The sequence below is a fragment of the Phalacrocorax carbo genome, chromosome 3 (assembly GCF_963921805.1).
Source record: "Phalacrocorax carbo chromosome 3, bPhaCar2.1, whole genome shotgun sequence".
In the NCBI taxonomy this organism is placed as follows: Eukaryota; Metazoa; Chordata; class Aves; order Suliformes; family Phalacrocoracidae; genus Phalacrocorax; species Phalacrocorax carbo.
Genome location: NC_087515.1, coordinates 26,868,591 through 26,884,260, shown reverse-complemented (window position 1 = coordinate 26,884,260; position 15,670 = coordinate 26,868,591). Strand labels below are relative to the sequence as shown.

General features: G+C 37.4%; 1 protein-coding gene across 22 annotated transcripts in view; it reads left to right on the top strand.

Moving 5' to 3' along the window:
- ESRRG (estrogen related receptor gamma) overlaps positions 1-15,670 on the top strand; it is a 404,109-nt gene that overhangs the window by 345,362 nt on the left and 43,077 nt on the right. For all 22 annotated transcript variants that reach the window (XM_064446250.1, XM_064446244.1, XM_064446246.1 and 19 more), the window contains 2 exons: positions 4,954-5,064; positions 9,524-9,685. In XM_064446250.1, the coding sequence (XP_064302320.1) occupies positions 4,954-5,064; positions 9,524-9,685 (273 nt within the window). The remainder of the gene's footprint in view (positions 1-4,953; positions 5,065-9,523; positions 9,686-15,670) is intronic.

Sequence of the window (15,670 nt, the reverse complement as noted above, 5' to 3'; positions counted from 1 at the left end):
TTAATATCTGTAGAACGGTGTGTTAGAAGTGGAGCTTGGCAGAAAGGCATCCATGTAGAATGTGTCTGCTTGCTGTAAATCTCTCACGTAGGGGGGACAGAAAGGGAGCAGAATTTTAAATTCCCGTAGGAATTAAAAATTGTGGGTTTGATTTTGATCTCAAACCTGTTCTTTACTGGTGTACTGGAAGGAAGAGAGGGATTTTTGATTTATTCAGATATTAGTGCATATTTAAGTAAATCAGATTATTTTTTTTTGCAAAATGAAAAGCTGTCCCATATTGTAGGTACTAAGCAATTTCTTGTAGGCAGTCTTGGTATTGGTAGGTCTTGATCTGAAGGACTGGGCAAATGCCTCCCAGGTTAGCTGGAGGATTTCCTGTGGGTATTAGTATCATTATATTTCCTCCATGGAAAGGACGAGAACGTTTGTGGGACAACTGGACAAGTGAACACTGGAGACTTTTAGCTGAGGTAGGGAGGAGGGGATGGAAGAGAGGTAGATTAAAAAGGAGTAAATAGTATATTTTGGATATGGCTTGGGTCTGTGTGGAAAAATAGATGATGCTGTTAAATGTGATTATCGTACTGAGGACCTGAATTGCAAAAAGAATGATACACAGGGTAGTGGCAATCTTTTCATAATACCTAGCACCAGGCACAGTGGTTACCTGTCCCACACAAGGGCTTCAAGGCAGTCTGAGAGAAGGACTATGGAATAGAAATAATAATTTGCGACTGTTGATGAGGGAGGAACAGATGAGGAAAAACAGAAGAAATGGGGAGTTCAGGTCTGCCTATGTTAAGTTTCTTTAGACTGAAGTACCTGGGGGGTAGGTCATTGTGTACATCAGCTCTAGTCTTCAGTTATTTCAGTGCAAGACTATGTGGACACTTTCACTTTAGAGCAAATGCCCAATATAATTTTGTTGTGTGTAGGTAAGATCTGATAGAAATCATGCAGAGATTGCGTGAGGAACCAGGAGGTGAACTTTTTTTGTAGAAACTTGTATAGTAACTGTGAGACGATTTTTTTTCCTTAGGGCCAGCTGGAGAAATTTTTATGTTGTATTAGTATGTGTAATTTCCTTCTTTTAAAAAAGTAGCAATTGTATTGATTTACATAGTTTCCATGTCTCCATATATTACAATTGTAGTCTAATCCTTATCTTCTGAGCTTTGTAAATCATGTCAAAACCCATCACTCCTGAACAGATGAGCTCATGAGTTGTGCCTGTCCTAAGATGTGAAGTGAATGTGTTGCATTTGGCTGTTGAAGGTATCATAACTGGTAGCATCCCTGTTCTTCGTGTTTGTATCCTGTGGTCATCCCTGTTCTTCTCATTTGGGCTTTTCTTTTTGTCTTTTTGTTGAACTATTTTAAATGAGACTCAGGGTTGGGGAGTGTGGAGAATCAACTTGCTTGTCCTCAGTGGAGCTTTGGTCAGTGACGTTAGTGGATGTTTGGACCCTAAAAAGCTGTGATGATAATACATACAGTGCAATTCATTTGGAGATGTGCATAAGTTTGTACAGGAGTGGTGGATAGCCGTCTTTTCACTTTATGGCTGAGGATTGATAGGGTGAGTGAACAGAGTTGCTGAAGGCTGGCAAACCACATGCCCAGCAGACCTAAAGCAGAGATCCACTTAACTTCTCCCTGTACACTACCTAGACGCCACAATATCCCCTTTAATAGTCTGAGTACAGAGCATCTGTTGAATTATAGCAATTACTTCTGTGATCAAGATGTTAAGGCCCCCTCCCAATGAAGATCTTTGTGGACAGAATTGTTTTTCTTTCTTCCCTTTGTTTTTCTAACAAAGAAGGCATCAGCTGTTACTGTCTTGAGAGCAGATAAATATATCTTTATGTAATGAATTCTCTCATACAGACTGTAGGAGTTGCAGGGGAAAATGTATTCATATACACAGGAATATCTGGATTTCAGTTTGCTACCTGCCAAACTCCAACAGTTTTTATGCAATATCAGACGGGTGTACTTTCTTAAGTGGTGCCTTGCATTGTATTTGCTTCTATAAGGACTCTGGGGAAGTAAAATACCACCTAGGGTGTGTATGGTTATGGGAAACTGAAACAAAGATAGCTACTTCGTAATGGTACTATGAGTGAGAAAGGCTTAGGAGCTAAAATGATGGTAAACTTTGTATCAGTTTAATGAAAGGTGTATAAACCTCTAATTTATATTCTGTTGATACTATGTTATCAAAAGTGTTTTCACATTAGAATCAGAATTAGTTATATTATAGATTTAAGTAATTTTAAAATGTGAATTACCATTACTCCCTAGTTACTTAGAATTATAGTTTTTTTCCTTAAAAAAAAAAAAATTGCTATATTTATAGGTATAGCTATGTATAATAGGTGAGTACATGGACCTATGCATAATTTTGCTATTGTGACATTTGCCTGTATTTCCTTCCACTGAGTGTGTGAATGGCTTGAATGTGTAGCTTGGCAAATATAAAGGAGGTAAAAAAATTGTTCATCTTGGTAGATTTATATTATTTTAATTTAAGCTTCAGTTCCATTACTTTTTGATTAAACATACTTCTGTCTGATGCTATCCATCTTTTATCACTATGAAATCTTCTCCCAAGCAGAAAGAAGGATGGCATCTGAATTATGCAGAAATCATTTTCTATCTATTTTTCTTCAAATGCTGGGCAGTCTTTTTCATAATCCCACCAATATCGCATGTGGCTTGTTCTAATCCTCTTCCTATTTCTGAATATTCAACTGTCAAACCTTGGTCTTTTGTTTTGTTTTGGTTTGGGTTTTTTTATGGCAGTGTATTATCCTGGATGTCATTTGCTTCACGTGTAGCTCAAACTCCTGATTCAAGGGTGGAGAACACTGAGTTATCATTAGCTCTGAAAAGCTTTTGACTATCAGTTTTTAAAGTGGTCTTGTAGTTCATGCATTTCTACATATAACTTCAAAAACAAACAAAAAAATAACCATGGCTTGTTGATTGAATCACCATGAATTTTATCAAGTAACGTAGGCCACAAATCAATCAGTCACAAGTTTGGTAGTGATATGGGTAAATACCATAAATAAGATTTCATTCATAATTATATACTGACCTGTTCAGGTATGTGGTTGATTAATTTTTTTAGTTCTATAATGTGATTCACAAAAGTATAAGTGTTAACATACAATAAGAACTGTATTTCTTGAGTTTGGGGGAGTGAAATAAACAGTCTTCTGCCATAAAAGGAATGAAATTTCACTATTAAATACAGGTGATAGTTACCCACTTTCCTGGTGAGCAAAAGTATTGAGCACTGCTGCGTACAATTCACTGCATTATAGTTACAGGCATTGGTTGTGACCTTAAGCCAAGTATCTCCTGTGCTACTAACCTTTATGGATATCAGCAGCCCATCTGGGTGAATGAGAGCCCCATGCATGCAAATGCCAGAAGAGTACAGACTTGGATCTGTACACTGCCACCTTCCTTGGTTCAGCTAGCGAGTGTTCTGGTGTTTCATGCTAGCTTGGAGAGTAGACTAGGAAAATAAAAAAATCAAGAAATTTGAAAGAAAAAGAAACAAAAACAAAACGACAAGAGTTGGCCTTGGATTCCTGGGTATTTGGCAAAATGTCTTTCCTTTACCAAAACCCAGTCAGTCGTCTTTGGATGAAAGAGGACTGACAGATGTTTCCTGGTAACGACACTGTGCTACCAGTGCAGGTTCATGGGCAGCACGTAACCTCTGTGCTGTATTCTTCTTGCTGTGCACATAAACTGTGACTACTTTGGTGGTGGCTTCTCTCCAGTCCAGAAGCCAGTTCTGGAGGTATTTCCTGCAAGGGAGAGAACAGGGAGATGGGAAGTAGTGGAGCAGGGCACAATAATGGCAATAGAAAAGATAAATAGAGGGTTAAGAGCTAAAATAGACAATGAAAAGTGAGAAAGTGATCTGTGCTTTATTACATCGCTCACAGGGTTCATTGATACGTAATGTGTCCTTGCATTCTTCTCTAGTCAAATCCGTGTCATCAGGGACAAATTTTGCACTTGGTATTACTTGTCCTGTTGCCCTGCCTATGTGCCGAGTTTTTCAACTTCAGCGTTTTGTTACTACTTGGTTATACTAACATTTATCCTGGTTGTCTGGAAACCTGCCTGGGTGACTCAGGAGGAAATAAAAATACTTCATTGTTTTATAGGACTTACCATCTTTTTTTCCCCCTCCTTTTTTCATTTTGTCTATAAGACCAGCTGTAGCTTGTTTCAGGAAAGTAAACTCCTATATATCCATACAAAATAGGTAGCAGAATGTTTTATTGAAGCAATGAACAATTTGGAGGTAGAACACAAAAGTTAATTCACCATTGGTGACATCTAAATGAACAACCCTACAAGTGCTTTCAAACCCTCATGAACCATTCCTAGTCTTCAAGCCACATACATGTTCTTATTTTATTAAGGATACTTACTTTGTGTCCTCTGGCCATGTTAATCCATGTTGATGAAAAGCACCAGTTTTGACTGTCTAAACTGCATACAGCACCCATTGTTTCTAAAGTTCTAATTCTCTGTGCTTCTCTACTCATAATGTTAGCCTTGTATATCCATGGTGTTTATTAGAGCTTTGAACTTCTGCTTCTGGCAAAGATGACTGAAGATCAGACTGTTTCAAATGGAAACTAAACTTGTTAGATGTTTTTAATAGTATGTAAAAATGAACAAATGGTTTTAAGTGAACAGGAAATTATGTGGTATATTTAGTCTTGCAAGTGTGAAAAACTAAACAGCTTGCAAATACTTGTAGTGCTGCTTTCCCTTGCTTTCTAAAATTAATCTTTTTAAATAAACATGCATTTTAAATAAATATTGGAAGGCAGGGGATAGAAGATTGTTACCCGAGAGGCATCCTCATAATATATTTAATTACATGTTTGCTTATTTTTCCCAACGTAGGTGTCCGCCTAGACAGAGTACGTGGAGGTCGCCAGAAGTACAAGCGCAGAATAGATGCAGAGAATAGCCCATACCTGAACCCTCAGCTAGTTCAGCCAGCAAAAAAGCCATGTGAGTACACCAGATATACAAAATTTCTCTTTGAATACAAGGTATTGACCCCGAGCCCTGTTCGCTAAGCTCGTTCCGACTGAGACAAGGGTTTGGTCAGAAGATATTACCATAAACTCTGTATCCATTTAGCTGTTAACATATTTTGCTTTAAATATGCTCATCTTTCTCAAGTTGAATTGAACAAAGAATATTTTTACAGGTTGAAGTGTATAAACGCATGGTTTATGCAGTGCAAATTTTCCATTTACAGGTTATCTTTATTTTCAGTGGTACATAAAATGGTTCATACTGTGATCATTAGTTCATTGAAGCTGCTAGTTTCAGATTCCACAAGAAAGTGATTTTTGTAGTTTTCACTAACTAAATGAGTTTGACTGCTCAACCTCCCAATGAAAATACATTAAGAGCCTCATTAATTTATACCTATAGATTAATACACTACCTAGCATTAGATTAAAACAGCAATATGCCACACTAATAACAAGCATAGATTGGTAGTTTGGGCTCTAGTACCCTTATGGATTTTTTTGCTTTGTTTTGTTATGTTTTAATAATGTCCTTGATTGTATCTCGCCAGGCTGAAATTAAGAGAGAGAGAGCGCAAGAGGGAGCGAGCTGATCATCTCACTGCTAAAATACAAGTTCCATCCTCTTTGCGATTAACTAAAAATAGTTAGGGGTTTTGCTTTGCAGCTTATATAAACTCAAGCAGCGACTGTACTAATTCCATGAAGTAAATATAATAGCATTATAGCTGTAGTGTAAGAGGCTAGTGTATTTCCCTGCAAAGGCACACACGCTGTATTGAGTGTTGTAAACTCTTCTGAATTCAAATGAGAGTACACATGTGCATTTGCTCCTGCTGAGAAGGTTAATTTGCTCCTAAAATAGAGAAATAAGCCAGAGAAATAAGGAGGGCAAACTCCTCCTTGTCTCCCATTTCCCTCTGCCCCTATGCCTCTGACAACACACCTGTCAGTTTTAGGCTCTTGAAAATACCTGGCTGTATGGAAAACGGAATTTGTTTCCATTCGTGTCCCCCAGTAGGGGACAGTGCTGTGTACAATACGTTTGAGCATATGGGGATCTGGAGAGCAAATAAACAGTCTTTGAACTGTAAGTGAAAGGGCATTTTAGCTGTGTCAAAGAAAAAACAGCCAGTTTTACATAAAATTAAGGCTTAAGTGAACATATGGCATAGTTTCCTTTTGCCTTTCCAAAAAACATTATGCTGATTATATTCCTTCAATTGTCCAATCTGGCATCTTCTACTCAGCCTCCATAAGCTGTCCCACCGTTCTGTAAATACAATCTAGGACTGCACTAAGCAGATTTTGCACATTATAATAAAAACTTTCTGATAATACAATAAAATTTAATAAACTCTAATGCTTAATTTCATTAGGGGTTTAGTTTTCCTGGGTGCACAGATTGTCAGTTTTTCATTTACTTGATATTGTCATTGAGTAGAAATGTTGATAGCCTAGCATACCAAAAAGCCAAGACTAAACGGGCAGGGGAAAAAAAAATCCAACCCAAGCCCTCTAATGTGAACAGAGGTTAACACTGTTGTACTGAAACACAAGAATCTCTGTGTAAACCCAAGATTACTGCGAAGTAGTGCATTGCCTTACCTTTAAGATGAGAACTACACCAATTTCTGTAAGCTCCATTTGTCTGAGATAAACTAATGTCGTTATAAATCATTACTCATTATCTAAGTGCCTCCCTTCATTTTCCTTAGCTTGTCCCATTACAAACATTTTTGTAACAAACATTAATAAAACTTAATTTTCAAGTCCTGTCAGATAAAGTGTCAAGACGTGAAAAAGTTGAATCAGTTTTGTGTGGAAGTAGCCTGGGAGATTTTCTGGACCCTGACTGATAGTTTGTGCATAACAAAGGCACAGGAATGAAAATTGGGTTCTATTGATTCTAATTAGGGAAACATTAAATAAGATTTACCTAGAAACAGTGCTCATGGCTATTCAATTTCCTGAGTGATGGAGCTTTCTGAGTAGTTCAAAATTTTCCTATGGTCTATACTAATGCATGCTCCAATACAGGTAGCTTTTTCCCTGTATAGGGAAAGAACAAGTGTTTGAAAGATCTTTCCTACACCTACTTCTGGTCTGTGTTGTATTTTCCAGCTTCATCATGGAATCTAATGGCCTGCCTGTAGATCTTGTTGATTGCAAAAAACCAAAAAGAATGTGAGATTTTGTGAATCCTGAGTCAAAATATACAATATTCCTGAGTCATCTACAAAAAGCCATTGGTGAGGAACCTCATAAGAAAATGAAAGAGGTTCTTTGGCCATTTCTTCTGTTTGCAGGGAAAATAACCCAGACCTTCGGGATGTGAGTGCTTCTTCATTCATTCCTCCCGGGTTGAAAACCACAAAGTTGAAACCCTCAGCTATATGTATTTTGACATTAAGAGACTCTATTTATCCTATTTCTCAATACTTATAAAAATATTGGAATTTGGGAAGAAGCAATGTTATCTTTTCTCACTTAAAAAGATTATGTTTTCTATGTGAAATTAAACAGGATATGTAAAGACTGTTTAAAAAATAAAAAAATATGTGCAAAGGCTGTTTGCCAATATAAGTTAAAACTACCATCTGTCATCTTTAAATAAGAATAGAATTCCTCATTAATCAGTTTGATAATCAGTAGAATATTGAGCTCAAGAATTACTCAGTTGGCATGGTTCCTGTAGTTTATATAAAGCATTAATATATTCCCCTGTAAGCATGAATATATCCCTTGTAATAAAACATGCTCGATGTGATGGTTTCCAGTTGGCTCTTGCACTTACTTAATGAAGGGCTAATATATTTCGCAACTTCTGACACACAAATTTGGAGTAAGGCAAAAATTGTAGAGACAGTAGATCAGAATCAAGGAGTCTGTGTCACAAAAGAGCAGTAAAGTATCAGAAATCTGAATCAAGTGAGTAATTTAAGGGAATCTGTCAAGGGCTGGTAGGGAGCGTCTCTGACACTCCTGGGTAAGTCACGTCCCCATCAGCTTCCATTGCAGCACCCCCACAGGAGGACATTGTGGTCCATCCCGTGACTTACATGCGGAAGGGGAAAATAATACTAATCCTGTCAGCTTTCTCTGCAGTCAGAAAATACTTCACACCTTCTCACAGTGGAATCCCATTTATATCAAGACCCATGACTCTTTATCCTAAGGAAGGGAATGGATTAGTGTAAATTCACTAAAGGGTGATATTTGGGCTTTAAGTTCTGGTGGTGCATTTGAGGTCACAGGATGTACCTACCATGAAAGGAAAAACCAATAATATACTGGGAGGCTTAATGAATCAGTCCTTTTCCCATTTTTCAGTACTGCCTTCTCAGAGTAACAAATCAGGCTCCTGTATAGAGAGAAGATACTTCCATTGTGCCTCCATGTGGATATAATGCTCATTTTATGTTTATCTTACTTACAGAATATAGAATAGCAACACTGAATGGTAAATCTTCCAGGCCCTTCTTCTCTTTTCCCCAACATTCTCCCCCCCACACACACTTTTCCATACTTTTCCTTATAACTTAAATGATTATTCCAAATAGAGTTCACAATTCATCTGCATGAAGAAGTAAATATTAAACACATGAGTGAAAATGCTATATAGATAAAAATAACCAGTGTGTGACTATGATAAAGTGTCATTTTTTTGCACAGACCCAATTTTCTGAGGTGGGGTCTGCATCTATTAGTACTTTCCTTAGTTTTACAGTCTTTATTCTCATTGATTTTAACAGTTATTCCTGACTGGCTCTTTTTTACTGAAAGAAGCTAATTTTACACACAATTCTAAATTTGTGTGTTTCACGGGAAAGTGAATGTATGACAGCACCCTGCTTTTCTCACAGCATAGGCCCCAAGGAGTACAGATTCATTCTTAACATTTTAACAGGCAGGATACCCATAATATAAGATACAGGGGATAATGAGCACTGAGAAAGTCCTGAGACCGCTTCTGTTGCAACAGTTTAACAGTGACATCTAAAACAAAGAATAGTAGTTGTAATTGCTGACAGAAGTTACAGATTTCAGTGACTGACTAATGGTTTGCTGTATTTACTCCCTCAAAAACCTTTGGGGAGGGTTGCAGGTAATTAGAGGAAGGCAAAACTTTTATATTTGCACAGTACAAAATACATTATAATACATGAATATTTTTCTACAAAGTTTGTATTCCAATATTAGAAGGTGATCATGTGTTTCTACATTAAATTTACTTTCTTAAGAACATTGTAATGGATCAGATTTGCTTGTGCCGTAACTGCTTGTAGAAGCCTGTGAAGTTACAATAAAGTTTAATTAGGCCCAGTATCTTAAGACAAATTTTCGTGCTCTTTGAAATATGAGCCATCTGTTTGAAAAGTAGAATGATGCTACGGGTGATCTTGTGCTGTTCTGGACCATTTTTACAGATAACAAGATTGTCTCCCATTTGCTGGTGGCTGAACCAGAGAAGATCTATGCTATGCCTGACCCTACTGTTCCAGACAGTGACATCAAAGCGCTTACCACTCTTTGTGACCTGGCAGACAGAGAACTGGTGGTGATCATTGGATGGGCTAAGCATATTCCAGGTACATACAGCATTTATTGCAAATAGATGACGTACAGAAATCGTCGCATGGGTTATTCAGTTCTGGTAAAAAATATGACTTGTTCTCTCTCTACAATGCATGCAGTTTTCTTAAGACTCCAGATTATTCACAGAGGATGTAGGTTAGATGATAATATATCGTACCTTGGAAATAGTAGTATTGTTGCCATGAGTGTTACTACATTAATAAGTTTTACATGCAGCTCAGTTAACCAATTTTTTTCATGTATTACTTTTATTAAGATAAACTTGCCTTGCTATCCAGAGCATCAGCCTGGTATGAAGGGTGGTGTAAGTGCTTTCCTCTGTACTCCTCTGATTCAGTGGCAGTTAAATGTAAGTCTGGTTCCTCTATTCCGTAAAGGCAGCACTATCTTATGCTGACCACAGGGGGTGCAAAAATTCAGTTATATTTTGGCATGGCACAAAGGAATTGTTCTCTTCATTGAATGAACTCCTGTGAGAACTGAATTGTACCAGCAGTTCAGCAGAAAGAACTGAATTGTACCAAAAGGTTTCCTCTTACAGCTTATTAGTTCCTTGGTCTGCGTGAAGTGGACTGCAGTCTACATCATGTAACTGCGTTGATATTATAAAAGCTGACTTGTTAGCAAAAGAAGTGGGGGTCATCAAAAGCACTTTCTCAGAAGATTAGTGATTTCTTCAGATACCATTTTAGGTATATTTTACTTCCCCCTGTTGCTGAGGTATTGGTGCTTGCTTTGCAGGCTAGCAGACAAGCTTACAGAGTCTCTCTAGGGTTCTCAGTCTGTCACCTTTCAGAAATGGTAAAGTCACATAAAAAAACCTGGCTTTTTTGCTTGTTTCTTAAGGTATTTTTCTAGTCCAGCAAATGAGTGAGCATGTTGGTATGTTTTCATCAGCTTTTTAGTTTTCTAATTTTGATACTGGAGCCTTATTGAACATAAGAATGGATAACCTTTCATTCCTCTGAGTAGTATATCGTCTTGATTTTGGATGTGATTCTGGGATACCTTAATAACAGAATAAATAATTCAGTCAGTTGTTTGTTTATCAAAGTTAAATATATTTTATTTCTAGTATCAAAAGAAATCACAAAGAAATAAAAAGAAATAGTCTTCCTGGGATTTTTCCCCTTGTGCTAACCAGCACAGGGCCTCAGTTCTTCTGGTAGGTGCTTCTGAGTCATCTTTGATAAATACAAACACTTAACAAAGAGTAGTAATAAAATACTTTGTACATTTATGGAATGTTATTTTACTTTAGATGAGCAACAACAACGTACAGACTCTAAAATAGTCAGTATGTCAGACAGACATACTGAAGTCAGACAGTTGAAATTCAGTCATTCTCTGTGCCACAAATGGTGTATAAACAAGCTTTCGTATCACAAGTAATGTTTTTCTGGTACAGTTAACTTATTTCTGTCTCCTTAAACTAGTTTGTCTTTATGCTTTGAATGCTACAGTAATTTCTTTAATCAAATTGATGGAAGTCCCTTTCCCAGCCCACACTGAAACCAATTTATTGGTCATGATACGCCAGCTATGTTGCTAACAGTCGTAACGAACTGTCAGGCAATATCGCAGTGAAGCTAATTTGAAGTCATTAGGTGTGCAGCGTTCAGGCAACAATTTGTTACAGTGGTTAGGAACACAGCTGACATTTCTGAATGGCTTTGTTCAGAGCAGTTCTAGATGAGACCAAGCAAATTGTAAACTAATTTAAACATCACTCTATATTATACTAGCTACTTTGTCTTACACTGGTTGTTAATAAAGCACCCCAAATTAAGTCAAAATGAGTTAAATAAGTGAGTTTGAGTTTCATCTTTGAAGATACCTAGATCACCTTAACCAAAAGAGTAGTTTTCAAATAAGTCAGCCATGGTCCATAGTAGTTGCAGCGGCACTTTCGTCAGTTTGATTTGTGAATATGTTCTGTAGCTTTGATTTGGCTGGAGAGGTCAGAAGAGCAGAGGGATGAGACTGAGCAGCCTTTAAAATGATGGCTTTGGTTAGCATGGAAAAGGTATTGGATGCTGTAAACTGGCCTTGAAAATTTAAAGTCTGCGATCTGAACCGGTTGAGGAACATTTCTGCCGTGAGGCAGCCTTTTATTACACGGTAAACTCAGAAACACACCTGCCATGGTAAAGCCACACAAGCTAAGTTTACTCACCTGACTCCATTTAGGAATGAGAAGGGGGGGAAAAAAGGAAATAAAGACAATCTTTTTATAAACCTTCTGGTAACAGAGGGCAGTGATAAAGCCTGTGCTTGTTGTCTGGCATTTGATCACAAATATCAAAATGCAAAAGGGATTGACAGGCTAAAGGGCAAATGCGATGAGCTTTTGTAGCTTGGTTTTGAATGATGGGGTACTGCTGAACCTGGACTGCTGTGCTCACGTCTGGCACAAAACAACGTGTAGAAGAGCCTGAATTGGTGCTGACTGTTTTCTAAGCTAACAACTGTTACTGTAGGCAGAAACATAACAGAATTAGAAAGAGGATGAGTTAGAAAAAGAGTGCAAATTGCTTGAAAGTTTGCTGTAGCTTAGCAGACTAAGGAAATCCTTGGCGTAAATCTCTTGGAATCGATTAATTATACCAGTAGTGAATTTGTGCCTAGCACAGCAAAGCAGCAATCAGCAAATCTTTCTCTACTACAGTGATTTCTTAAGGTTCAGTATAATTAAAGGCCCTTATATATCAGGTGCTTAATAACTAATAAAGATCTCAGCTGTAAAGCATTGTAACTCAAAGTAAAATTTGTCTTTGTGGAAGAAACCAAAATAATGTTTTTGCTATTCTAACAAAAAGTCTTTTAATGAGATTATCTGTAAAAAGGTAACAATGCAATATGCATTCTGCCCTGGCCAACTGTTTCCCATTGCAGTCATGGTCTAAAAAATGTTTTAAAATGATACAAAGTTCAAATGCTTTCATAAAATCATTAGTATTTTTGTGCTATTGGAAACATTTCAATACTTGTTTTGACTGAACAAAAAGTCTATGCCGTCTACAAAAGGAAATATTGAAAGAAAATATTGAAAGAAAATATATATGGAAAGCCTTTATCAGTAAATAGAATTAGTCTCCTTGCATTTATAAATCAAATAAATGGAAAGTGTGTTGTTATGAAACATGACCATGTCTTATCTGAAGAAGAAAAAGATCACAATGGCATTAGGAAATGCTTGACTTTAGTTAGAGGAGCGTAAGGGCACAAGAACAGATGATGGTGCCCTAATAGCCCTTTTTAAGAATGACAGGGCCCCGCCATTAGCATCCTTTTATATCCTTGGAAATTGCTCATGCCTCGCTTTTCTGGTTCCTATCTGCCTGACTCTTTTTTATTTCTCTTTCAATTTCATCCGCGCTCGGATAAGCGCATGCTAACACAATATGATTGAGCTGTAAAATGGAACGCTGTCGCCTCTAATCTCTTTTATGTAGATATGGAGGTACTTCCACACTCCACTTCATTCTCTCTCCATTGTTGGCCTTTTTAGAATGTGTTGCCGAGTAATGGAGGCTCAGTCAAATATTAGAGCTAGGTTTCACAGGGTGTGATAAGAAGATTATCAGCCCAGCAGTCAGATCTATTGTTGTTCTTTGTGTCAGATTAAAATATTCCGATGTGCTGTAACTTTGTTAGTAAAATACTGAAGGTGCTTAGGAAGAGGCCGATGCTGCTTCGTCTCCTGCCTGGTGAGACAAAAACCCTATTAACTGACTAAATAAATTCTAAATATATTTATGAAGCCTCTGCAAGACTTTTCTATTTTATTTTAATACTTTAAATAAGAGAGCCGTGCTTATTTCAATATTAACTGGGGGTTGAGTTTCCTACCCTTTGCATTGTATTTTGGGGAGGCTCCATTTTATATTGGTTGCATTATATTAATTAAACTCTTTTCCAGTATGGGATGGAATTCTGCTGATACCTAGTCACAGTATCAGAGTCATTTAGGCATGATTTCTGTAATGTAACTATCTCATTGACATTCAGCAAAAATGTGCAATGTTCTTTCGTATTAAGTGGAGGCAGGAAACATGAAGCTCTTAAAAAATGTGCATAACAGGAAGCTAAAGACAAAATGTTCTCCAAAAAATTTGCATGCATGAAAAAACATCAACCAGACCATAGAAATCAACTTTTTGCACTTAAAATGAAAAATTTGTTTGGAAACAGTAAATCAGACTAATACATCAAAAATAACTAGTTACATTATTTAGTAAAATAAGCCTGCTTGTCTTCAACTGTATCCCTGCTTTGCTAGCAGTAACAGTGTTCAGGAAAGGGAATATTTAGAAATTGATACTGCCACTGGTGCTAGTATTTAAAAAGAAAAAAAAAAAAAAAAAAAGAAGGCATGATTTTGATGGAGCGAATCCAAGGATGTTTTGAATATTTTTGCGTTAATGTTAATGTTTTATGAAACATTATTGTTCCGGCATACTCTTTGTGGAGGACAATATTTAAGCTTTCCTTTCCAAAGCAGCTCTCAGGAGTATAATTTAACATTCTAATACTGGACATGAACATGACTTGCTGCAGAGTTGTCATTTCTAAAATGCCCTTTTCTGATCATCTGTTTCAGAAATATCACGCCATGTAGGGAAAAGTACAGAGAAAAAGTTGACCATAATCACCTTTGGAAAGATAATGTTAAAGAAAGCATGAGAGCATGCATATATGGTACATCTCATGCATGTAGTTATGTATCTACATCGTAGTGGACATACAGCATGTGTTTAAATGACAGGGAAAAAATCCTGAATGTTCCTTCGTGGTACTGTTCACATTGGTAGGACTTTGAAGACAGACTGAAATCAGACATTGGAACTACCTGGTGTATATAGGCACATATGTTATAGCTATAGCCAGCATCCTGTTTATGCCCAGATCTTTCTCTGGATTGTTTTTGGAGCAGCTAATACAGAATCTCAGCTCTGCAAGGGGAATAGACGTCTTCCTGTACGTCTCTACCATGCTGCTTGCTCCTGTAAAATTTGTTGTTTCTGCTAAGGTTGAGGCCTTCTCTAGTCTCTTGTGCTGCTAGCTGAACTCAGGACCATTTCAGACAATGTGATGACTCCTGCAGCTGTCTTAGAGCCCCCTATCACAGGGTGCCTGTCACTCCACAGACAGGTGGACGTGTAAATGTGGTGTTTACTGCTCGTGTAACATGGAATGGAGTATGAGCTGTTTCGTGCTAAGATGTTTGTAGTGATAATAACTTGAGCCTCACGGGGAATCGGGACAGCCTGCCCTTTACCAATGTGCTCAATCTTGGACCCTTTGCAAGTGCTTTTAGCCTTCTGTTATCAAAAGTGTGCTACCTGCTCTTCTTTTAACTCCTACAAACATGCACTGATTGGGGAAATCAGGCATGCTTTTCCTGTGATGGAAATGTTCTTGAACTCAGAACTTGTATTACATACGTGATCTGAGGCAGACCGTTTCCTGGGAATCTTACAGGTAGAGATTCCAGCCAAAAAGTTTCTCAAAAACTACTGACTTCCTTGACCTCTGTCACTAAATTGTATAATATGGGAAATCGGCAATTGACTGTCGGTTTTATTTTTGAGCATTAGCATAGATTGACCGCCCGACACTGCCAGTGTGTAGATCACCATGTTGATTCAAGCTACTCTGAGCAGAATGGAACAGCAGTGTGCTTAAAATGCCAGCAGTTCATCTATCTCACTGCTTGCATCAATATTCTTAACATCATTTGAAGTGCTAGGAACTGAGGCTTTTTTTATTTTTCTCATTCTTTGAAAATAGTATCACAGAGAAGGTGTGTTTTTGCAAGGCTGGGAGGAGGTGGGATTTCCAGGAAAATGTATGAATAAACATGTCAACACTCTCTTAGCTTTTTCAAAACAAAACAGCAATCTGCAGTGTGGTCAAAGGTAGTTACAGAAAGATCCATTTGTTTATTTTAAAATTATTTCATATATCCACCTGAG